The sequence below is a fragment of the Chiloscyllium plagiosum genome, chromosome 10, assembly GCF_004010195.1.
Source record: "Chiloscyllium plagiosum isolate BGI_BamShark_2017 chromosome 10, ASM401019v2, whole genome shotgun sequence".
Lineage (NCBI taxonomy): Eukaryota > Metazoa > Chordata > Chondrichthyes > Orectolobiformes > Hemiscylliidae > Chiloscyllium > Chiloscyllium plagiosum.
Genome location: NC_057719.1, coordinates 72,232,132 through 72,258,816, shown reverse-complemented (window position 1 = coordinate 72,258,816; position 26,685 = coordinate 72,232,132). Strand labels below are relative to the sequence as shown.

The following is a 26,685-nucleotide window of genomic DNA, read 5'->3' as shown; positions in this document are numbered from 1 at the left end:
TGAAGCATAATTTCCTCACATAAAACCATGTTGACTCTACTTATTGTAGATTTTTCTAAATGTTCTGCTATATCTTCCTAAATAACTATTCCAGCATTGTCCCAATGAAAGATATTTTGTTAACTGGCCCATAGTTCATGGCTATTTTCCCCTCTTTTTCTGAACACAGTTGTTATCTCTGCAGTTTTTCAAACTACAGGAGTTTTCCAGAATCTCTGGATGACAATACTTAAAATAGGAAATCAAGAGAGGAAAATGTTCTATGCATCAGAAATTTGCATTCTGATATATAAATCAATTTACAACTAATATATTTCAGCCCAAATTAATAATTTGATAACTTCCATAATTAAGTCATATAGTAGATACAGCTGTATGTGATTTTATCAATGTGATTAAGTTGCACAAATGTTATAACAAAACTAAAATATTAACCTTGCTGTATAGTGAACATTACTCAACCGTAGCCAGCACATCATTTGATTCAATTACATATTCTAATTTTAGTCTCTCAGCCTTAAAAAATGTAAATGGCAATTGTGTGGAGCTAGGTGATCAGAAACTGATTGCACCAAACAAATTGCCATGGAGACACAGCTACATATTTCATTTAACAGCATAAAAGAAACCGTCCTATTATTTTGATTAGCAACTCATGCTTGACCCACTGAAACAAATGTTAACAGATTTGGCCCACAAAAGATGAACAAAACTGCAAGCAATACACTCAAGACTTAGGATTCACAGCTGAACAGCTTCCAAATGGAAATTTTACAAGGCAAATACCAACATACATGAAAAGAGATATCTTGGATTTAAACCATTATGTTTCCATACTACTTTAAGCCCAGGAAATAAACAAGTGAGAAGGTCACACCAAAGCATCAAGTTTTGAGCTGATAAAACAAACTTACCTTGGCAATTTGAGACACTGCATTAGTACTCAAAGCTGCACTAGCAATGTCTTCAAGTTTACTCCTTGAAATTGCTGAGATGAAGTTTAAGTAATAAGACTCATAAAGCTGGTTCCGAAGATCCTACAAAAATAAATTAGATTCTATACAAATTGTTACCGGAACCAAACTGAAATAGACATATAAATTTAATAGCAAGGTAAAAGTTTCAACATCAGTTAAAGTTTTACATCACAGAAACCATAAAAGCCACATTAATTACCTAATCATCTGTCAATTACCTGGCAAACTCGATCAACATTTTCTTCTGTTGGCATAACAAAATATATTGCTGGAACATCTGGAATAGGATCTCGATCAGAGTGTAACAGCCTGAAAAATTTATCTGCAATTTAAGATCAAACTACGTACTGTACTAAACATACTAAATATATCAAGAGAAAAGCATAGTTTTTTTAAAAATACAAATACTGGAAAATCAACATTTGCTTTTGCACAAAATATGTTTTATAAATATGCTCTCAAATCAAAATTCATGACTTGCTTTCAATAATATATATGCGTTAATGCATTAAACATAATAAAATGTCAAGAGTGACATCAATAAAAACATTTTTGACATCAAACCAAAGGAGGACAAATGCTGATAGATTGATCAAAAACGTAGGCTTTAGGGAGCATTTTAAGAGAGAGAGTTGGAGAAGGTTAGTGAGGGAATTTCAGAGCTTCTAACCAGGGCAAGTGAAAGCACAGCTACCAGTAGTGCAGTTTTTAAAATGAAAGATACGCAAATGCAAAAGTTGGAGGAGCTCAGATATTTCAAAAGATCATAATCCTGGAAGGGTCTGTACAGGCTTGCATAGATTTTTAAAAAAGCCTTAAACAATTTTAACATTGAGGTATTGTCAGATAACAAGCCACTGAATGTCAACAAGCAGAGGAGTGATGGATGAATGAGATCTGCACTGATTTAAGACAAAGCCAGCAGAGGTTTGGATGGCCAAAAGTATAGAAGTAGGGTAGAAGGTGGGAATCCTCTCAGGGCATCAATAAGACAATCAAGAAATAACAATGGCATGGATGAGAATTTTAACAGAGCAGCTAAGGCAGGACTAGAGTCAAACAATGTCATGAAGGCAGCCAAAGACAGTCCTGGGATAGCAAAATATGATCAAATATTTTGCTCATATGATCAAATACAATATGGGTCAAACAAAATATAGAGCTGGTCATTCTACAGTAGTTGCCAGGGATAGAAATGTTGGACAGGGAACAGGATTGTGGTGGGAAACAAAGGTGTCATTTGTATTGCAGCTAGTTAACAAAATTCAAAACAACTTTCTGATTGATGTGCATCAATTTCAAATTAGAACCAGTTCCAATCAATCATGTAGAATTCTATAAATATATTTAGAAGTTTATTTCTAAATTGCTATTAATTCTGCTAGCTAAAAAAATAAAATACCAAGGATATTTGTTCCAATGGAAGTCAACTTAAAGCATTACCAAACAGGAAGGAATTTATTCTACATTTTACATTATTATTATCCATCATGATCTAGTTACATTTTAGAAGTTCAAGGTTAAATTCATCTTACAAGTGCAAAGTGATGCCCATGTCTCTCAATTCTTTCACAGACAACAATGGTGAAATGATGTCCTGACCAAATCGGTCATAAATCAGAATCTGCACAAGGAACAGCTATATTAGAAAAAGTAGATTTGCTGCTTTTATATAAATTATAGAATTCTCACAAAGAACTTCATTAATGTTAACAACTATCTTCTAGAAATGCATATGCTTGAAAGACAGGCAACTGAGAGTTCTTGGTTCAAAGGTCAATAAATCAACTTAAAATACAGCAAAGAGAAACAAACCTTTTAGAAACAAACAAAAAGTGCTGGACAGACCCATCAGATCTGACACCATCAGTGGAGACAGAAAAAATAGAGTTAATGTTTCGAGTCCTTTGTTACTTCTTCAGAACAATTCTAAAGAAGTCTTATCAGATGAACTGTTTTCAAAGTTTGGGAGAAGATTTGTAGCTCGGGTGCTCTTTGTTGTGGTTCTGTTTGCCGAGCTGGGAATTTGTGTTGCAGACGTTTCGTCCCCTGTCTAGGTGACATCCTCAGTGCTTGGGAGCCTCCTGTGAAGCGCTTCTGTGATGTTTCCTCCGGCATTTATAGTGATTTGTATCTGCCGCTTCCAGTTGTCAGTTCCAGCTGTCCACTGCAGTGGCCGACATATTGGGTCCAGGTCGATGTGCTTATTGATTGAATCTGTGGATGAGTGCCATGCCTCTAGGAATTCCCTGGCTGTTCTCTGTTTGGCTTGTCCTATAATAGTAGTAGCTGGAAATTCTTAGAGGCATGGCACTCATCCACAGATTCAATCAATAAGCACATCAACCTGGACCCAATATACCGGCCACTGCAGCTGGAACTGACAACCGGAAGCGACAGATACAAATCATTATAAATGCCGGAGGAAACATCACAGAAGCACTTCACAGGAGGCTCCCAAGCACTGAGGATGTCACCTAGACAGGGGATGAAACGTCTACAACACAAATTCCCAGCTCGGCGAACAGAACCACAACAGATGAACTGCTTCTCTCTCCAGATGCCAGACTTGTAGTTTCTCCAGCATTTTCTGTTTTTATTTTAGATTTCCAGCAATTGCTGTATTTTGCTTTGATTTGACTCAACCTTTGTACTGGTAAAGAATACTGTTTTTCCAACTCAAACGGAATGTAACATTAATATTAATCTGTACTTTTGCACCATTTATTGTTTTGCAACCATTTTGAGGCTTTGCATAACGAAAACTTTGCGTACATGTTGTGTCAGATCTACAGTGATTCACTAATATTAGATTGGATTATCAGGGAGCAAATTTAAAAAGCTAACTTTGGAGCATTAGCAGGAAAAGTTATTTTTGATTACAACACATTTGCTAGAAATCTAGCTATTTCCTCACCTTCCATACAGGCTCTGTGGTGCTGTTTTTCACTGGAATGACATTGAAATTTAACATTCGCTTTAAAGCAGCTGTAAAATGAAACAAAATTCCAATCAATGGCATCCACCTATGTATATTTAAAACTTAACTGTAACAATTGCCATTAAATTAAAGAAGGGAACCTGTCAACATACACAAATGATACCCAAAACCAAACTTAGAAATGATTTTCTACAAACAGTACAAAACATTACAAGAGGCTCTGCTTCCACTATCACCAATAACTGCTTAGTACAAGCAATTATTTTTGTGAAAGTTAGATAATTGAAGGATTGCATCCACTCATTTGATCTTGGAGATTTCCTTTCCTTACAATGTTTGTTTCAAGCTATTAAGGAAAAGTCTTATTCTTCCCCATCCACACATTTTGTAAAATACATAGTGTCACAAATAATAGTTATGCACCATTCAACAGGCAAACTACAGAACAATCCTTATAAAGTATTTCCACTAAGTCAATTTCCAAGACTGTTGGTGTTTCCTCAGTTAAAGTAATACTGACATTTTAAAACAAAAACTTTAGTACTTTAGAGTAAAGAACTTTTGCCAATTTCAACGACTAACCATTTTATGAAGCCAGCTGCACACAAATACCTATCAGAAAGCTTTACAGATGCAGCATCACTAAAAATGACTAATTTCTTGTTTATCGAATCACCCAGTAACGAAAATTAATGTACGCATTACTGCATATTCAACTTATTTTAATGTAGGCTTTGATTTTACATTGCTTCATCACAATACATAAATTTCAATACAACAAAACTAGTGTTGAAGTCATAAAATGGAAATGGCAAAGGTTGATCATTCAACTTGTCACATCCATGCTAGCCTTTTGCCACTCCCTTGCCTTTTCTCCATAGTCCTGCTGTAAAGTCAACACAGTTCAAGAGATCACATAGCTGCTCTCTCATAAGAGAGAGATTACTGGTAGTGGTTTAAACTGGTGCAAGAAGTTGAGAAGGAGAGACCTTCATGGTAACATCAGCCAGAGTGAGAATTGACCCACACTGTTAGCATCACTCTGCATCACAAACCAGCCATCAAGCCCCTTAGTTATCCAACCTTCCTCATCTGCTATTTGGACATCAGGATTTATTGTGTTTGTATTAATAGTGAAGCAGAATGTTAGTGAGTTTGGTTACTATTCAAAAAAAAAGGAACAGAACTATAGAGCTCTTGAAGATTTAAGGAAAATCAAAAAGCTACACCTTGCTGCTGGTAACTATCAGGAAAAAGGCTGAATGGAATGATTATTGAAGAAAACTGAGTTTCATTTCCTTGCCTTTATAGGGAAAAGTGCGTTTTCGTTTGCACAAAAATGCTTTGTAAGATTTTTTTTCTTTAATTTGGTGTTTAGTTGCCTGTTAAGTACTGATTTGTGTTGATTTTAAGTTTTTTTGTTACAGTAAAAATCTTAAAAGGTGAAATTCTGTTCTTTATTTCTGGTCATTTGAGAAATTCATGTTTTAAAAGTTATTGGTCTTTATGGGGATCATAACAATTTGGCAATGTTTGCATGATTGAACCCAAAGGAATGGAATTTTCAAGAGTTTATACAAACTAGATTTCACATTTACTTTTTCTGTTTTTAATGAAAAATCTATATGGCTATTTCTGTTGCTCATGTATATTTGTTTTTGAAAAATAAGACCTGTCTGATAGCACCTTGGAACAGTTTGCAAAGATTGATATGAAGGCTGTGGCAGAGAGAAAATATCTGTTGCTTGGAAGTAGACCTTAAAAGGGCAAAGATAGTTGAAATATTGCTCAACACTTGAATCTTGAGGAGAAAATGTCATCCTGATAGTCAACAGTTAATCCAGATTTCAACTGCAAATGATGCAACTTGAACTGGAAAGAGAAAGAGAAACTGGAATTAAAATTCCAAAGAGGACAAAAGGGTATTTCAGAGAGAAAAGGAAATTAGCAATTTTTAATTTGCAAAGGAAACATTTCGATTATGTGAATGGGGTTGCTGGTAAAACTTCAGGAGATTCAGATTTAATTCCTTGTTTTAATTTGGCAATGAACATTTGCTTTGTGCTTAAATTCAGTGAGAAGGAAGTTGAAATGTACTTCCTGTCATTTCAGAAAATTGCCACAAAACTGCAGTGCTGTACATAAATTGGACAATTTTATTAGTGTTTGAGGTAAAGCTTTGGACGTTCACTGATCTCTTTCAGATGGACAGTCTGACAACCATGATACCCTTAAAACTGCTGCTCTCAATGCATTAGTGTCAGAGGCTTAAAGACAGAAATATAACTAAGAAAGAGAGCTTCTTAGAGAAAAGGAAATTGGGTTTTGTAGATGGTATAGGTGAATGAAGGTTGCCCCAAATTTTGAGAATCTTAAGGAAAATAATTCTGAAGGAAGAATTCAAATACAAATTAAATTAATTTTGAGGGCGGCACGGTGGCACAGTGGTTAGCACTGCTGCCTCACAGCGCCAGAGACCCGGGTTCAATTCCCGCCTCAGGCGACTGACTGTGTGGAGTTTGCACGTTCTCCCCATGTCTAAGTGGGTTTCCTCCGGGTGCTCCGGTTTCCTCCCACAGTCCAAAGATGTGCAGGTTAGGTGAATTGGCCATGCTAAATTCCCCGTAGTGTTAGGTAAGAGGTAAAGGTAGGGGTTGCGCTTCGGCGGGGCGGTGTGGACATGTAGGGCCGAAGGGCCTGTTTCCACACTGTAAGTAATCTAATCTAATCTAAACATAAATTGAGAGTGAGGTCTACCTGGAAGGCTATAATGTTTTGAAAATAAGAGAGGCTGCAGTAATGGCAGGTGACAAGTTATTTCACAAATATGTTAGTAACAGAGTTTTGTTTGCAAACCCACAGAAAAACTGAAGGTATAAAAAGCCCGATTATAATGAGGAAAATGGTGGATGTGGTTGGAGGAATGTCAGACCCATATAAAAGACAGTTTAACAGATAAGTTTAATTCAGAAGTAATCATGTTGTCATTTAATAAAAAGAGGCATGTGAATGCTGAATGTTGGAAATTATAAAGCAAGACTATAGAAGTTGTAAGGTTATACAGTTCGTCTTGAGAAGGTACCGACCAGGTGAGTAAAGCCTATCCATTAAAGTGGATTAGGATACTAGAAATCATGGAAGTTTTCTATTTAAAGATGAAGTGTCTCCATTCTTGACTGTTGAGACAGAGAAGCCAATTGTTATTTTTAGTGATACAGGATCAGCACTGCCCTGACTTTAACAGGAATTGGTGTCCAGAATAAAAACATATGGCCTATTAATAGAAATTATTTACCTTTTATTTTGTGTAAAATGAATTTCAATGTGACGTCATTGCCAGTCCTGTAATTGCAGGTGTTATTCTTAATTTACCAATGATGGTGTGGATTTTTATTAGCAAATAACTTGGGGGGGGAAGGCACTGTTGTCTCCAATAATCTTGGGAAAGTCCACTTGAACCTCTGAAACTGAAGTCATCAGGAAAAAAATGCAGTCAACCACATTCTACAACCTGATTTCAAGAAATAAAATTTACAAAGGATGTGTTAAGACACATTTCAATATGCTAATTTTTTAAAATGTGATTATCGCACCTAAAATAAAAGATTAATGGTAGTTACAGAAGAGTTAAAATTGTCCAAATTAAAAATGTAGGAAAGACCTACATGCGATAAAGCAGTTAGCAACAGTACTCAAAGCTAATGATGAAACAGAACAAAATAAATCCTTTGAAGGAGAGTAGAAAACCTGGAAACAATGACGCTGAACACTACTTATGTCGTCTTTTCCTCTGTTCCCATTTATTTTGCTAATAATCCTTTCCCCAACCTGCAGACCATTTCACCTGTCTCCAACACTCTGCCTCCATCTGGACTCCTCCTTCTGGCCTTTTACCTGCACTTGACTTGTTCATTAAGAACTGTCAACGTGACATCGGTTACCTTAATTTCTCTGGCCCCTCACCCAATCTATCTCCCTCTGAACTGACTGTACCCTGGGCTCTCAGATCCAACCCTAACTTTGTAATCACTTCCTCTGATCTTCCACTGGACCATGATGCCACCATTGAACATTAGGCTATAGTGTCCACAGTCACTAATCTCATTTTATGATTAGATTAGATTAGATTACTTACAGTGTGGAAACAGGCCCTTCGGCTCAACAAGTCCACACCGACCCGCTGAAGTGCAACCCACCCATTTCCCTACATTTACCCCTTCACCTAACACTACGGGCAATTTAGCATGGCTAACTCACCTAACCTGCACATTTTTGGATTGTGGGAGGAAACCGGAGCACACGGAGGAAACCCATGCAGACACGGGGAGAATGTGCAAACTCCACACATCTGGGGATCTCTTTCCAACAGCCTCCAAGCTCACACTTGCCCAACCCAATGTAGTCCACATTCTATCTTCTCCCTGAAATCCACAAATAGGACTGCCTAGACAGACTCATTGTTTCTGCTTGGTCCCATTCCATGGAGCTTATTCCTTCCTACCTCAGCTCCATTTTTTCTTCTCTTGTCCAGTCCCTTCCCATTCACATCCACGATCCTTCTGACACTTTACAATAGTTTCAGAGTTTCCTCCTCTTCACTGGATGTGCAATCCCTTTACACATCCATTTTCTATCAGGATGGACTCTACACTTCTTCCTGGAAAAATGGCCTGAACTGCCTCCATCTACTATCATCCTCCACCATTTGGCCAAGCTTGTCCTCACTTTGAATAACTTCTTCTTTAACGCCTCTTATTCTCTTCACATAAAGGTGTGGCTATGGCTACCCACATAGCCCCCAGATATGCCTGTCTCCATATGGGATACACGGAACATACACTATTCTAATCCTACTCGGCTCCCTCCCCACAGTTCTTTCTCCAGTACGTTGATGATATCATCAGTGATGCTTCACTCTCTTGTCTGGAATTGGAAAATGTTTTCAGTTTCGCTTCCAATTTCCATCCTGCCCTCACCTTCACCTGGTCCATTTCTGATTCCTCCATTCCCTTTGTTGACATTTCTGTTTCCATTTTTAATACAGGCTGGCCAGCAATATCCATTACAAAGCCACCAACTCCCAGTTACTTGGACGATATATCCTCACATTGCTTCTTGTCAAGATTCCATTCCATTCTCCCAGTTTCTCTATCTCCATCACATCTGTTCTGATGATGCCAACATCCATAGCGCAGCCTCAGAGATGTCAACTTTATTTCCACAACTAAGGATTCCTCACCAATTTCCTGTATTTCTGCCCTTGCTCCCTCTTTTCACTCATTCTTCCCAGACCGGGTAGCCCAAGTCCTCAATTTCTATCCTATCAGCATCCACATCCAAAGGATTATTAGCTGCCATGACCATCACCTACAGCAAGATACCACCACCAGACACACATTCCCCTCCCCTCCCTTGTCAGCCTTCTGCAGGGACTGTTCCCATTGGGAAACTCTGGTCCATTCCTCTTCCACTCCCTACATCTCCCACACACTCCATGACATCTTCCCCGGCAACCGCAGATTACAACGCTTGCCCGCTTATTTCCTTCCCTTCTCACTTTCGAAGACAGCTTTCAGTGAAGCAGCGCACTTCACTTAGTCTGGTTTATTGTACTCGCTGCTCGCAATGTGGTGTCCTCTACAATGTGAGACGAAACGCAGAGTGGGTGACTGCTTTTTGGAACACATACATTCTGTCTGCAAAATTGACCACAAACTTCTGGCTGCTTGCCAGTTTAACACACCACCACATTCCCTGGACAACATCTGTATCAAGGGCTTCTGCAGTGCTCCAGCAAGGCTTAGTGCAAGATGGAAGAACCACATCTCATTTTCTGTTTGGAAACCATGCAGCCTTCAAGACTCGATATCCAGTTTGATAGTTTTAGAGCCTGAGTACCTTTTTCCATGTCCTTTACTTACCCCACACCCCAGGTCGTAGCATCACATGGGGTGCTTTCATCATTTCCACCCACTAATGGTCTCCTTCCGTAGTTTCTCTTTCTTCCCAGCACACCATTATCTATCCCTTTATATGGCCAACTGCTGTTCTCTCTCTGGGCTCCATCTCCACTTATCATTTACTCATTCCCTTCCTTTCCAGCCCTCACCCATCCTCAGCGTTTTCCTAGCTACAATCAGTTCTGAAAAAGGGTCACTGAAAACATTGACTCTGCTTTCCCACCACATATGATGCCAGACCTGCTGAGTTTCTCAATAAAATTTCGATTTGGATATGAAAAAGCTGCTTAGACAATACTAAAATAAAAATATTTCTTGTGGAAACTGGCTAAGAGTGAATTAAGCAGAAAATTGTTTTCCAGAAAGTTATGATTGTAATAACTTATGCAGCCTTGACTTTACATACTAACAAAGATCCCAACAATCCCAACATAGAAATACTACAGGTCATCTGGCATTGACTTAGGCACTGGAAGAGACAACGGCAGAAACAACCCTGTCAACCCTGCAAAGTCCTCTTTACCGAGATCTGGGGGCTGGTACCAAAACTGGGAGAGCTGTCTCACAGACTAGCCCAGCAACGGCCTGATACAGTCATATTAATTGGTTCATAATTTACAGACAATACCTCAGACACCATCATCACCATCCCTGGATATGTCCTGTCCCAACCTCAGGACAGAACCAGCAGAGGTGGTGGCACAATGGTATACAGTTGGGAGGGAGTTGCTTTTGGAGTCCTCAACATTGACTCCAAGTTAAACATGGGCAATGAAAACTGATGCTGATTACTACATATCATCCTCTCTCAGCTGATGAATGAGTACGCCATGTTGAAAAAAAACACTTGGAGGAATGAGTGAGAGTGTTAAGGCCACAAAATGTACTCTGGGTGGGGGAATTTCAATGTCCACCGTTAAGAATGGCTCTGCAGCAGCACTATTTTGAGTTGATCTGTAAGCTCATGGTTCTGCATATCCCCCACTCAACCACTACCATCAAGCCAGAGGGCATACCAGGGCTAGCGTCAGGCAGCATCCGAGGAGCAGACATGTCAACGTTTCTGATTGAAGAGCTTATGCTTGAAACATTGTCTCTCCTGCTCCTTGGATGCTGCCACACTTTTGTCCTCTGATCTCCAGCATCTGCAGTCCTTACTTTCTCCATACCAGGAGCAACACCAGACATACTTAAAAGTGAGGTGTCAGTGATATTGAAGAGTTAACTTGCTTTGCTGACCTGCAGGAAATTGGATTTCCCGAGGCTAGGGTGGGATGCCTCTGACTTAGAAATTACCTTATCATGTCCTATTATCCGGAGCCATTCACATGGCCATTTCCTTGCCATTCAGAGATATTTACATTTTCATCCCCTATTCAGAAATCAATAAGAATATTATAGTTGGAATTCTGACTACTCCCTGTAGTTTTAAAAATACAACTCTCACTAGATCTGGCCATTCAGGGATGATTTGCATTACATTGCTTCTGGAGGTGAGGTGGTCACTGCATTGTGTCTTGAGTGGCATGTGATTGTGAGGGGGATGGCGAGGGGTTGTCTTGTGGGCATTACTAACTGTGATATACAGGTTTTGTATAAAGGAAGGACTGTTTCCTTTGTCAAGGGAGAGATTTTGCCATGACCCCGTAAACCCTGTGAGGTGTGTGGTAAAGGTTCCTCCAGAAGGTTTGTACTGTACGTGCTTAATAAAATTTGGTTGTTGTTCACAGAAGTTGGTGTGTTGCAGTTGCATCAAGTGTGTAAGAAGGTCAGGAAAAAGAACTTAACAGTCAACCTGGTGAAGGTATCAAACAAGATTACTTGCATGTCAAACATCAAAAGCAGCAAGTGATAGACAAAGCTATGCGATCACACAACCAACAAATCAGATCTATCCAGTTATAAATGGACAATTAAACAACTCACAGGAAGAACAGGCTCCGCAAATATCCCCATCCTCCAAGATGGAAGAGCCCAATACATTGTGCAAAAGGTAAGGCTGAAACTGTTGCAGCAATCTTCGGCCGAAGTGCCGCATGGTAGGGGTGGGATGATCCATTTCGGCCTCCTCCAGTGGTTCCCAGCATTACAGATACCAATCTTCAGCCAATTCAATTGACCCCACGTGATATTAAAGGCTTAAGGCACTGATAACTCTGGCAATAGTACTGAAGACCTTACTGCTTTCCTAGCCAATCTCTTCCTTTACAGTTATAGCACTGGCATCTACCCAACAATGCAGAAAATTGCCCAAGTATGTCCTATACATTAAAAAGGACAAGGTGAACCCAACCAATTACCACTTCAGCAGTCTAGTTCCAATCATCAAGATGTCATCAACAGTGCTATCAAGCAGCATCTGCTCAATATATTTGCTCAGTAATAACTTGCTCAGTGATGCCCAGTTTGGATGCTGCCAGGGTCACTCAGCTCCTGACCTTATTACAGCCTTGGTCCAAACATGGACAAAAGAGCTGAATTCCAGAGGTGAAGTGAGTGTGACAGCCTTTGTCATTAAGGCTGCATTTGATCAAATGCAGTATCGTGGAGCCAAGTAAAACTGGAATCAATCGGTATTGGGGGCAAAATCTCCACTGGGTGGAGTCATATCTGGCATATAGGATAATGGTTGTGGTTTTTGAAAGTCAGCTATTTCAGCTCCAGAAATCTCTGCAGGAGTTCCTAGGACCAACTCTCTTCAGCTACTTCATCAATAACATTTCCACTATCTTAAGGTCAGAAGTGGGGATGTTTGCTGATGATCGCACAACATTCAGCACCATTTGTGACTCCTCAGATATTGAAGCAGTCTAGGCACAAATGCAACAAGATCTAGACAACATCCAGGTTTTCGGTGAGACGTGGCAAGAAACATTTGCACCACAGAAATGCCAGCTCTGACAATCTCCAATAAAAGACAATCTAATCACCAACCCATGATAATCAATTGTGTTATCATCATTGAATCCCCCACCACCAACATCCGGGGGAGTTATGATTGACGAGAAACTCAACTGCACTCACCACATAAACTTGATAATGTCATTAATACTGAACAGAGTAACAGACTTCAAAAATGACTGAGAATGTTGAAATAGGCAAGGCACAATTTAGTGTAGTCAAATGCGCAACTGTCTTCATACTGATAACCGCTTTGGCAAGGAAGGATTGAGATAGGAAATGTAAAGATACTTTCAGCAGCTAACATCATCTCTAGAGTTTCTCCATTCATGGGTAAAGCATCCCTTTGGACCACCGCTCACCCCTCCAAAACCAGATCCAACGGATTCAATCAGCTCCCCAGTCATGAGCATGAAAAGTGAAGAAGCTAACAACAATGGAGGTCGGTACACTTTTTGTCAGTGGCCTTCCTACGGACATTAAATCACGGGAGCTTTGCATTCTCTTTCGATCATTTAAGGGATATGAAGGTACACTGATCAAGCTAACATCACAACAGCCAGTTGGCTTTGTTACATTTAACAGCAGAGCAGGAGCAGAAGCAGCAAAGAATGCTGCATTCACCTGGCCTGCGGCTGCAGTTGCAGTTGCTGCACTGCACTGCATGCTCAGATGCACTGGTATCCTCCATCTGAAGCATCTCTGGAAGGTTGGAAGTGTCGTCAGCTTTAAGTATTTTACTGCTATTATCCAAGAAATCAGATTTCTCCGAGGAGTGATGCAAGGACAGACTGAATTTTTGTTTCCGGTTGGACTTTACTAAAGGAAACTTTGGAGAACTGGCTCGTTTCCGCTCGACTTGGAGAGGATGGAGTGGTCACTAAGGACTGGGGATTTAAGAACTTTACTGGTGAATTTTTTTCCACATGGGAGGATTATTCAAACTCTAATTACTGTAACAGACTAGTAATTTTTGTTGTTATAATCAGTGTATGCTGTGTGTCAATAACTTGCTTAAATACTGGCTGTCACTGTCTTATGAAAGCTGGTAATGCCATTGGTTATCATGAAATGATAAAAAGAGGGAATGAGAATGTGCATAGGGTATAAGCAGGCAAGGAAAAGTTAAGTTCTGAGTTTTGTGAAACAAGAGGTCCAGCTGAACATGACTCAGATTAGATAAGAACTTACAGTTAACAGTGGGGTGCTGGAGCCACAAATAATGGGTTAACAAGGTAGAAAAGCATTCATTATGTACAGCCATTTAACAGGATAAGGTAGCATTTAGTATGTAACATCAGTTAACAAGGGGAAAAGTATTCATTATGTGAAGCCAGTTAACAAGGTTAAGAACATTCATTGTGTAACAGTAGATGGCTTAATCTTTACTATTGACACTTGCTGATTGTAACGGTCACCCAATTAATATGCATGTTGCCTTATCTGGAAGCTCCTCCCTGTAAAATGACTATATAATTCATTAAGAAACTGCTATTCCAGAGAACACAGTGAACTCAAGTCCCTGTGCACATGGGCGATTGTTCTCTACCCCTCCAGAGCCCAGAATAAAGATGGAGGAAAAACTATATCGTGTCTCTGTGCATTTTGGTTTGACTGAGGAGGGGAAACAGGATGACAATAATATCAGACTCTCAAGGTTAACTCGGTTTCTCCACATTTGTTGCCAGACCTACTGAGTTTTTCCATGACTTTTTTTTTTCAGAAGTGAGCCCTTGTTTGGGAGATGGAAGTAACTGTAGGACTGCTCTTTTAATTTTACAAATTGACCAGAAGTATGACATTCCATAAAAGTGTTTCAAGACATATTTCAGTTGTGTTAGTTAATCAGTGGTATATCAACTTCTTAAGTCATTGGTTTCTAAGGGAATTCTGACAATTTTAAATTTATTTTGAAGTCATTTAAACAAAAAAAACTAAAAGGCATCCTAAAAAAAAGTAATACAAGCATTTCATAACAAATATTAAACTCAATTTAATCTTGAACTGGAAATAGAAAATGAATTAGTATAATGAAGTGGATACCTTTTGGCTGTAGACAGAACACTGATTTTCTAAATAGCTTTAACAGAATTGTTTCCCACAAATCATAAATTACATGAGAAAAATTCTGCATGGAAGATGTATCTTAATAAAGTTAGCCAATACCTACCAGGAGCCTCAAATATTCACAGCAAGTTTCAAATTCAAAAATAATTTTTCAACTTTTTTATTCAATGTACACCAATTAACTTATTTTTATCCAGCTTTTAGCACATAACAATAAATAACTCTCATTAGCACTTTTCATATGGAACCAGCTTTTGCTCAGACATATTGAATTACAAACAATAAAGGTATGTTAAAAGTGTGTCCCCATCCATGATAACTTACTATGACATACTTTGCTCAGACCACAGAACATGCTCAAATACAGAAACAGGAAAATCTAATCCATTATACCACTAACTAGTTGTCAGAGTCTAAGGGTTCAGGTTAAATCAGTCAGGGCTGAGATGAGGAGAATTTTTTTCAGCCAGGAGTTGCGAGCTTGTGGAATTCACTAACTCAGAAAGTAGTCAAGTCCAAAAGTTTTGTATGATTTCAATAAGTAGTTGGAGAGCACTTGGATTTAAAGGGATCAGAGGGTATTGGGGAAAAGCAGGAACATGCTTCTGACTTGGATGATCATATGAATGACACAGCAGGCTCAAAGGGAAGAATGGCCTACTTTTAACCCTATTTCTTAGGTTTTTATATTTAATTTCGATCGCCAACTGAATCCCATGAACTGTCGTCCATAAATCAAAAGCACTGCATTCTGCATCAGGTTATCTTCTATAAGCAATTGTCTGCGCCTTCATGTAGACGGTTTAATACAGTTAGAATAGAGTGAAATCTGCCTTTTAAGACCCCTTTAATGAAACGTTATTTGGAGTACATGACTGAAGTACTCAGGTGCAAGTTTTATGATTCATGCATGCCATTACAATGAGAAACTACTTGTTCTTAGATAATCCTTTGATATAACAAATGGTCTCAACTGTGTGGTGTGTGTATGCATATGTAAATACTGTTATGAAGACTTCAGTAATTTTTCTGACTTGAGTTAAAGGATTGTGGAGATAACTGGATTGCTTTCTAAAAGGTGAATGAAATTCTTTTAAAATAAGGCATTTTTGGAAACTGCATAGTTACTGGTGATTACTAATCTTGTTATTTGAAAACACTTTGGGGGAAAAAGAAACACCTGACTCTTTATACAACTGGGAGGTCGCTAGTTCTTCTTGGAGATTGTTTGTTTTGATTTTCAGTTGAGGGAGAAAAGCTGAAGAAAAACAGCCTTCCAATTCAGCTGTCCTGTTTCTGGAAAAGGGCCCTTCTTGTCAGTCCAGTATGGTACCATGGGAACAAGATTAGGCCACTCAGCAAGTTCAGCCTCCTCTACCATTCATTGTGATCAAGGATGATCATTTAGAGTCATTGAGATGTACAGCATGGAAACAGACCCTCCGGTCCAACCTGTCCATGCTGACCAGATATCCCAACCCAAACTCGTCCCACCTGCCAGCACCCGGCCCATATCCCTCCAAACCCTTCCTATCCATATATCCATCCAAATGCCTCTTAAATGTTGCAATTGTACAAGCCTCCACCATTTCCTCTGGCAGTTCATTCCGTACCCGTACCACCCTCGCAAGGTCTCTTTTATATCTTTCCCCTCTCACCCTAAAACTATGCCCTCTAGTTCTGTACTTCCCGACCCCAGGGAAAAGACTTTGTCTATTTACCCTATCCATGCCCCTCATGATTTTGTCAACCTCTATAAGGTCACCCCTGCAAGGTCAATTGCACACAAACAAGTTTGTGGGGTGAATTTGTACTTGCACTGTTACATTGTACTTCGCTCAAAAATTTTATGAATCCGTGTAAGATTCTGTTAATTCATTTTTTAGATTAGAATCTATCTAAACATTATGACACAGACAGCAGCACAGAGCGGTGTTAATACCCAATACATTGTCTGGGCTGACACCAATTGTTAAAGTTCACTTGAGAATGTAACTTTTTTTTAAAAAGTTTTGCGATTTACATATGAAAGAAGTGAAACTAACATGGTCATTCTAACAGATGAGAGACTTAACAAATAATCAAGGTATTTTTCAATGTATAATTTCAGTTACATCACACTGTAAACTTTTGCTATAAATTCTGTGTCTTACAATTATGACCTCCACAACCACCTGGTGAAGGAGCAGCACTCCGAAAGCTAGAGCTTCCAATTAAACCTGTTGGACTATAACCTGGCGTTGTGTGATTTTTAACTTTATACACCCCAGTCCAAAACCAGTATTGTGGGCGGCACGGTGGCACAGTGGTTAGCACTGCTGCCTCGCAGTGCCAGAGACCCGGGTTCAATTCCCGCCTCAGGCGACTGACTGGGTCAGGTGAATTGGCCATGCTAAATTGCCCGTAGTGTTAGGTAAGGGGTAAATGTAGGGGTATGGGTGGGTTACGCTTCGGCGGGTCGGTGTGGACTTGTTGGGCCGAAAGGCCTGTTTCCACACTGTAAAGTAATCTAATCTAATCTTATCTGCATATCAGCACTTCGTGAAATAAGCCCCCCCCCATCAGAAATTAATTTTAAAATATCTTGTTAAAATATTTAGTTAACAGTATGGGCAGCACAGTGGCACAGTGGTTAGCACTGCTGCCTCACAGCACCAGAGACCCGGGTTCAATTTCCGCCTCAGGCAACTCTCTGTGTGGAGTTTGCACATTCTCGCCGTGTCTGCGTGGGTTTCCTCCGGGTGCTCCGGTTTCCTCCCACAGTCCAAAAATGTGCAAGTTAGGTGAATTGGCCATGCTAAATTACCCATAGTGTTAGGTGAAGGGGTAAATGTAGGGGAATGGGTCAGGGTGGGTTGTGCTTCGGCGGGTCGGTGTGGACTTGTTGGGTCGAAGGGCCTGTTTCCACACTGTAAGTAATCTAAATTCAGTAAGTAATCTAAATTCAATAGTTCTTTTGTATTCTAAGTCTGATTTAGAGAAAGCATACGATTGGTCATAACGGGAACCGTGAAACAAGACAGACGTTGCCCCCATCAAGATCATAACAATATTGGTATGAAAAAGAAAAGTGGTCCAATTTTAGTCAGAAAAGTATGATGTTATCAAACATATTTAAAATTTGTGAACAAATAACTAATCATTACCGGATACCGCTGAGACACACTGCACTGAATTAAAAAAAAACACTCAAATTGTGTGGGCCAGAGCAATTTTGGTTTTGCTGCTGACACACAGTTGCCATCGTTTCGGGGCAAGGCCATGCCTCTACATAAATAATCAACGTCTTTAGAAAAGACCGTAAAGAGTAAGAAACGTCTGATGCTGGTAGCATCAGAAGATCCCCATCTCCGACTGGCTTCACATCCGCGGATCAGCAATCCCAATTTGTTACAACCGCAGTTTCTTGGGCCTTTTACTTTCCCACACGGATCAGTGAGCTACGAGAGGAGGCCGGAGTTTCCGATGTGCACCCGCAGTGACAGCTGTTGCCAAGCGGCTACTTACCGATCTGCTTCTCGCGCACGGACGCCGCCATCTTGGTTTCGTCTGACGTTGCTCCGGATGACGTGGCAGATCGGACACGGAGCCTGCGCTCTACCGTAATGTTCCGCATTGCCGGGCCCCGTGCCTGCGTGTGCGGAGTCTGCACTGTACCGTAATAGAGTTAAAAATCACACCCCGCCAGGTTATTGTCCAACAGGTTTATTCGGAAGCACCAGCTTTCGGAGCGCCGCTCCCTCATCAGGTGGCTGTGTACCGTAATCATACCAGTCGCTGGGCATGTGCGAAGCGTTGCTGTTACGGTGGTTAAGGCAGACTTTTCCCACCTACCTGTGTGACCCAGCTTTGAATTCAGTAACAGGGTGACAACCAGGGTCGATAAAAAGTGGAGCTCGGAGAGGCGCAGCGGGTCAGGCAGCACCGGAGGAGCAGGAATGTCGATGTTTCAGGGAGTCCTGGTGAAGGGTCAATTACCCGAAATGTCCATATTTCCTGCTCCTCTGGTGCTGCCTGACCCGCTGCGCCTTTCCAGCACCACTTTTTAAATAAAAACTCAACTCTGACTTCCAGCGTCCGCAGCAACCAGGGATCGTGGAAGATGACTTCATCATTTTGTGAACCGTGGACCGTCCAGAGTTTCACATCACCTGGTGAGGTCTTGCTCTCTCAAAAGAACATTCAGTGACCTTTCTTTTTTCGTAAACAAAAAAAACTTGCTCAAAATTGTTGAAAATAGTATTTGGACAGCAATGGTCGTTTAAATTATCCACAACAATAACAGAGCTGGGAGTGTATATTACTGAAGGTGGACCATTCGGATATTGCCAGCTAAATACAGTTACACCAAGGCCAGCTGTGATATTGTGTTGTGGAAGATGACTTAACTATTCGTCCTGAAGAAGAGTTCTGCCCAAAATGTCGATTCTCTTGCTCCTTAGTTGCTGCTGACCTCCTGTGCTTTTTTCCAGCGCCACGCTTTATCGACTTCAGCATCTGCCATCCTTACTATCCACAACACCAGACGAGATGTTATGCATCTTGGATGTTTGCCAGAAATATCAGGAAAACACTATTCATAATCTGTTTTCTCAGCAAGATCTTTCAGGAATCACTGAAGTCATGGAGAATCCCAGGGGACTGACAAATGGCTCTTGTAATAACTGTTTAAGATGAGAGATTACAGGTTGATTAACCTGACCTCAGTCGTTGGTAAGATTTTAGAGTCCATTATTAAGGATGATATTGCAGAGTACTTGGAAATGCACGACAAGGTAAGGTCATGCCTGACAATTCTGTTCAAATTCTCTGAGGAGGTTGCAAGTCAGACAAAGGAGAGCCAGTGCTTGTAATCTATTTGGATTTCCAGAAAGCATTTGACAATGTGCCGCTTAAGAGAGTGCTGAATTAGATAGGAGCCCATAGCAAGGTACTGGCAATGGATGGAGGATTGGCTGACTGATAGAAAGCAGACAGTGGCTAAAAGGGGGTCTTTTTCAATATTAAAAGTGATAACAAGTAGTAGGGGTCAGGTACCACAACTATTCATGATGTAGGAAGAAGAGATGTTTAGACTATTTTATAACAAGGGAAAGACTTTGGAAATCTGAAGCACAAGGTGCTTAGGAGTCCTAGTATAGAATTACCTTAAGCTTAACGTGCAGGTTCAGTTGGCAGTTAGGAAGGCAAATTCAATATTCACATTCATTTTGACAGGGCAAGAGTACAAAAGCAGGAATGTACTGCTGAGGAATGTTCTGGTAGACTATATTTGAAAAGGCTGCCAACATCATCAGAGACCCCTCCCACCCCAGTAATACGCTTTTCAATATTCATCCATCAGGCAGAAGATACAGAAGCTTGAATCTGTACCAACAGGTTCAAGAACAGCTTCTTCACTGCTGATATTGGACTGCTGAATGGACCACTCTAATTTCAAATCCATTGTTGATCTTGCTTTTGTGCACTTCCTGTGCAGCTGTAACCTTGTATGCCTCACTCTATCTAAACACCCAAAGATTTGTATGTTTTGATGTGCCTGCAGTGCTCGCAAAATAAAAAACATTTTCACTGTACTTAGGTACATGTGACAATAACAAATCAAATCAAATAAAGTTTTGGGCCCTGATTCTAAGGAAGGCTGTCATTGGAGGAGGTCTAGAGGAAATTCACAAAACTGACCCTGGCTGTAATAAGTCAGAAAGCCCAACTGAAAAGGAATTTCATTTAATGTTGGACACAAAATAAAGCCAGTATTTGTGGCATACAAACGCTAGTCCCAACCCTGGACAGACAATTCTGCAGACCCATCTATGGGTCTGCTTTTTTATTTGTTACATATCTATCTATTTTCTAAACAACCTGCTCAGCAATGTTATGACAAACCTTTTGAGCAGTTAGAACTTGAACCCAGGTCTCCTAGTTCAGAGGGTGGGACTACCACTGTGCCACAAGAATCCTCTGGGTCTGCACATTTTTTTCCAGGTCTTCTTTTTGCATGAAGCAGTGCCCTTACACACAACTGAACGGCTTCTGGATCTGCATTTTGTTTATATCCAGAAGTGATATCACACACAACCGAATGGTTTCTTCCCCACCACCAAATAACCCTTACTTTTTATTTTAGCTATTAACTGCCACTAGTAAATCACCTGTGCAGTCAATTGGATATTTATATGCAAAGCCTGTTACAGGCAAGGCAAACCATCAAAAATGAGGGACATGTAGAGAGAACGGGAAGGGGCTAAATCAAAATGGAGTTGAATGGGGAGATAAAACACTATCTTCCATGGTGCCCATCTCTCTCTATAGGCATAATGAGCATTGGTGACTATTATGTGCTCCCTCTCCAATGATAACCAGCTCCAACCATAACCACAGAGGGGAGATTGTTGGTATAGATGACATCTCTCCATTGCCCACTGCCTGGACCTGTTTATACCCAGCCTGGTCAGACCCAGGAGTAGACCCACAGGAGGTCCTCCAACCTATCCACACCCTTCTGCATTGAATGCCCAAAGATCAAGAGCGGAGGGCTGAAGTGCAACCAAAAACACAATAAAAAAATTTTCAACTAACTAAAAAGGATGTGCACAACCAATATATACATGGTCCACAACGCCACAGAATAAACAGATGGTCTGGGAGTCTGTGAATTGCCGCAATCTGCAGTTATAAGGGACTGCTGCATAGAACATCCTCTACCTCAAGTCCCTGATGGAACATTGGAGGACTCCTGCTTAGAGAGGCCTCTGCGAGGAATCCACTCTGCCCAGCTGCAAAACAGCGTACCAAGGCATGTCCAAGTGACAAACAAAGGAGTCCAAGTGAATGGTGTTCAGCAGAATCCTGTACAAAAATGTCTCTTTGCAAGGTGAAAAGTCACACACATACTTAAGAGGTGACTCAGGTTGTGGGGCACAGGCTCCTGAGAGAGGTTCAGAACATTAGGGGCCAGTGTGAAATTCCATCCAAGCTGGGGTACATGCAGATAGTGGGTCTATTTATTATTTAAAAAATTCTTTTTTACATGCTCTAATTTTATTGAACCAAACAATTTGAAACTAGTACATAAAAACTTTTACATGATCATTATATACCACTCGCATATATGTTGCTTTCCTGCTAAAAATTGCATTCAGATGCTATGTATGTCAAAGTACACTCTGTCCCAAACTGTACAGATTGGTTAATGTTGCAAATCAAAGGAGGGAAACAGTTATCTACTGAAATTAAAGTGTTACCATACTGTAACTTTAAACATACAAATTTTTCAAGAATATTTTTTGTGGTCTCATACATACAGATGATTTCTTTTCTCTTTTAGAGCAGCCAATGTTATTGTTATCTTTCTAGAAAAACATCAGACTTTGAAAAGCAAACATATACCCAGAAAATGTCTGGAAGGTTCAAGTTGTTTTATGTTGATAGCTGATTTTCAATCTTTGACAGATAACCTTTCCAAAGTCAGATTTCGCCAAAGTACTGAGCTAGCCAGTGAAATCCTTCTCTATAACCTTGTCTCTGTAGGACATTGCACATAAAGACTTTCAGTGGTCATGCATTAAGCTCCTTCATGAAAGTATTCAGCTTCTATGTTTTACTACATAACCTAAACAGCTCTTGAAACATCTCTTCACTGATTGCCTCAGGTCAGACAATTTTGTTACCAAGAATAAGAATAGGCACATTTCCAATGGTTTGATCCCTCATTAGTGCATCAAGTTGTGTCAGTTGCTCACAGTGTGCACAGTCAACCAGGAAGACAATATCATTGATAAGGTCTTTTTTTTAACCCATAAGTGCTATCATGCACAACTGTGTGTCTTTCCTTCTACCAAAAGCCACTTAGTTATATCAATTGGTGCAAAGTCTCAACAAAGAAAGGAAACTGGATGAACCACTTGGCATCGACTAGGTACCAGAAAAGAATGGCAGAAACAGACTTGTCAACACTGCAAAGTCCTGGAGTACAGTGCTAAAATCTGGTGAGCTGTCTCACAGATTAGTCAAGCAACAGCATGAGATAGTCATAATCACGTAATGATACCTTGCAGACAATGTCTCAGACAAGAGCATCACCATTCCTGGATATGTTCCATCCCACTGACAGGACTGACCAAGCACAGGTAATGATACAGTGGCATACAGTAGGGAGAGAGTTGTCCCGAGAGTGTTTGACATTGAGACTTTGGACCCCATGAAGTCTCACTGCTTCAGCTTAAACACAGGCAAGGAAACCACCTGCTGATTACCATGTACTGTCCTCCTTCAGCTAATGAATCAATACTCCAAATGAAGAGCTTATACTCGATTCTCCTGCTCCTTGGATGCTGCCTGACCTGCTTTGCTTTTCCAGCACTACACTTTTCAACTCTCATCTCCAGCATCTGCAGTCCTCACTTCTCCCAGTACTCCTCTATGTTGAGCAACATTTGGAGGAAGCATTGAAGTTTGTAAGGGTGAAAAATGCACTCTGGTGGGGAATTTTAATGACCACCACCAAGAGTGGCTTGGTGGCAGCACTATTGTTTGAGCTGGTCCAGTTGTAAAGGACATTGCTGCTGAATTGCATCTGTGACATGTGGCGAGGGAAAAAAACAAGAGGGAAACATATTCTTGACCTCATCCTTACCCAAGAATGCATCTGTCAGTGACTATTGGTAACTGTGACCACTGCACAGTCCTTGAGGAGACAAAGTTCTGCCTTCACATTGAGAATACCCTCCATTGTGTTGTGTGGGACTATTGCAGTGCTAAATGAGACAGACTTTGAACAGATCTAGCAATTGAAGACTGGGCATCCATGAGGTGCTGTGGGCCATCCGTGGTAGCAGAATGTACTTCAGCACAACCTACAAACCTCATGGCGTAATATAATCATCCACTCAACCATTACCATCAAACCAGGGGATCAATTGTAGTTCAATACAGAGTGCAGGAAAGCATGCCAGGAGCAGCAGAAGGCATACCTAAAAAGGAGGTGCAGCTACCAAAAAGAACTACTTGCATGCCAAATGCAGAAACAGTAAATAATATAGAGCTAAGCAATCCCACAGGGAGAAAGTGAGCACTATAGATGCTGGAGATTAGAGTTGAAGAGTGTGGTGCTGGAAAAGCACAACCGGTCAGGCAGCATCCAAGGAGCAGGAGAATCGACATTTTGGGCTTATGCCCTTCCAACAGATCAGAGCTAGCCTCTGTAGTCCTACCACAAACAGCTTTACAGATACCAGTCTTCAGCCAATTTGATTCACTCCATGTAGACTAAAGACTTGTGCTCCAGAACTTGCCATTCCCCTTGCCAAGCTCTTCCAGTATAGTTAGAACACTGGCACCTATTTGACAATATGGAAAATTGCCCAGGTAGATCCTGTACATAAAAGCTAGGCAAATCCAATCCAGCCAATTAATGCTCCATCAATCTACACTCAATCGTCAGTAAAATGATGGAAGGTATCATCATCAATGCTATAAAGCAGCACCTGCTCAGCAATGCCCAGGTTGGATTCTGCCAAGGTCACTCAGCTCCAAACTGGGGTTCAAACACAGATAAACAAGCTTAATTCCAGAGGTGAGACGAGAGTGAAAGCCCTTGACATCAACGCTGCATTCGACCAACGTGGCATCAGGCTAGGAATCAGTGGATATCAGGGGACACATTGTCTGCTGGTTGGAGTTGTACCTGGCATAGAGGAAGATCGTTGTGGTTGTTGCAGGTCAGTCATCTCAGCTCCACAACATCTCTGCAGGAGTTCCTCAGGATAGTGTCTTAGGCCCAACTTTCTTCAACTGCTTCAATGATCTATACTCCATCATAAGGTAAGAAGTGGGGATGTTCGTCGATGAATCTGCAATGTTCAGCATCATTCACTCCTCAGATACTGAAGCAGTCCATGTTTAAATGTAACAAGATTTGGACAATATCCAGGTTTGGGATGACAAGTGGCAAGTAATATTCACGCCACAGAAATGCCAGGCAATGACCATTTCCAATTAGAGATGATCTAATCACTGCACCCTGATATTTGATGGTGTTATCATCACTGAATCCCCCACTATTGACATCCTGGGGGTTATCATTGACCAGGAACTCAACTGGACTCACCATATAAACACAGTGGCTATCAGAGCAGTTCAGACACTAGGAATACTGCGTGAGTAATTCATCTCCTGACTGCCCAAAGCATGTCCACCATCTACAAGACACAAGACAGCACTGTGATGGAATACTCCCCACTTGCCTGGATGAGTGCAGCTTCTACAACACTCAAAAAGCTTGACACCATCCAGGACAAAGCAGCACGCCTGATTGGCACCATATCCACAAGCATCCACTCCTTCCCTCACCGCCGCTCAATAACAGAGGAGTGTACTATCTACAAGATGTACTATAGAAATTCACCAAAGATTGTTGGACAGCAGCTTCTACTATGAGCAGAGCAAATGAATGTTTAAGTGGATCCAGTACAGAAAGAAAGGTTCCATGAAAGGTGCCGTGGGCGGCACGGTGGCACAGTGGTTAGCACTGCTGCCTCACACGCCAGAGACCGGGTTCAATTCCCGCCTCAGGTGACTGACTGTGTGGAGTTTGCACGTTCTCCCTGTGTCTGCGTGGGTTTCCTCCGGGTGCTCCGGTTTCCTCCCACAGTCCAAAGATGTGCAGGTCAGGTGAATTGGCCATGCTAAATTGCCCGTAGTGTTAGGTAAGGGGTTATGGGTGGGTTGCGCTTCGGCGGGGCGGTTTGGACTTGTTGAGCCGAAGGGCCTGTTTCCACACTGTAAGTAATCTAATCTAATCTAATCATGACCTGATGCATTCTGGCAAGGTGAGTTGTTTGGCACAAGCACACAGAGGGTGAACTCATGGTACACATCTGAATGCTGCAGCATATGAGGTAGACTTCTGGTGGAGCATGGAGGTATGTGTGACTAAGCTAGTTCTGTAGGTGCATACATGACAGATGGCTGCTTATAAGGTCAACCTTACTTCATGTTTGCAGTTTAAGAGAGGCCAGAATACCAGACAGATGACTCACATCGGGGCTGGAGCTCTGAGAGTACAAGCAATTAGGAATGTTTAGTAAATAGTCATCAAAAATAAAGAAAAAGTGAGAAAGATGGTGGTAAAGGCACTTTGTTGTGATGCTAATAGTGGAGGTGATGCTGCTAAAATATAAGGCTAATGGTTATGACATTGATGGTTTCAGCCCTAGTAATATTAGGAACTTATATTCTTTGATATTGTTTTTCCTCCCATATTGAGGAGAGCCATTCTACAGTTTATTCTCCAGAATAACTACAGAATTTTATTCTACAGAATAAAATATTTATTCTCTTGCAAAGAAATAGCTATGGCTTGTCCTTCATATGCTTTGTCTCCTTCTTCCTCCTCCATTATCAGATCCCTGTGTGAGAGAAAAGCTTCCTCCTCTTCAGATGTTGCAGCTCTCAAGCCTAGCATCTTTCCTTTTTAGGTGTAGGCCCTCAGTTGCACAATATTATATAGCATAAAGCACAGCACGAGAATTCACTGCTGAGACCACCCTTGCTTGTAGGGCTCTGCCTGAGTGGTCACATACCTGATCTATTGCACTCCAGCTTAGCACAGGCCTAATGTTAAAGTTCCATTTGGAAGACTGCCTTAAGAAGATCAATAACCACCTTCTTCAGGGCTACCCCTCATTCCCAGAAAACAAGCCACACAACAGTGTTTGTGTTTGATAAATCTGAGGCAGTTATGAACTCAAGATAAATGAGTTAGGGTGGCTACCAGTGAATATATACACGTGAAGAAAGTTTGCTGCAGTCTCGCGCTTTATGTAATTCAGAGAGTTGG

General features: G+C 40.9%; 1 protein-coding gene across 3 annotated transcripts in view; it reads right to left on the bottom strand.

Annotated features, from left to right (window-relative positions):
• scfd1 (sec1 family domain containing 1) overlaps nucleotides 1-18,456 on the bottom strand; it is a 157,102-nt gene extending 138,646 nt beyond the window's left edge. Inside the window, exons 1-6 of one of the 3 annotated variants that reach the window (XM_043698048.1) lie at nucleotides 17,993-18,223; nucleotides 7,214-7,385; nucleotides 3,895-3,965; nucleotides 2,513-2,601; nucleotides 1,196-1,286; nucleotides 915-1,037 (exon numbers count right to left, since the gene is read on the bottom strand). In XM_043698048.1, coding sequence (XP_043553983.1) covers nucleotides 915-1,037; nucleotides 1,196-1,286; nucleotides 2,513-2,601; nucleotides 3,895-3,951 — 360 coding nt within the window. In that variant the 5' untranslated portion in view covers nucleotides 3,952-3,965; nucleotides 7,214-7,385; nucleotides 17,993-18,223. Of the gene's footprint in view, nucleotides 1-914; nucleotides 1,038-1,195; nucleotides 1,287-2,512; nucleotides 2,602-3,894; nucleotides 3,966-7,213; nucleotides 7,386-17,992; nucleotides 18,224-18,353 lie in introns of those variants that run through there. The other 2 variants (XM_043698047.1, XM_043698046.1) reach the window with 2 other exon arrangements.
• Between the last annotated feature and the right edge of the window lie 8,229 nt (nucleotides 18,457-26,685).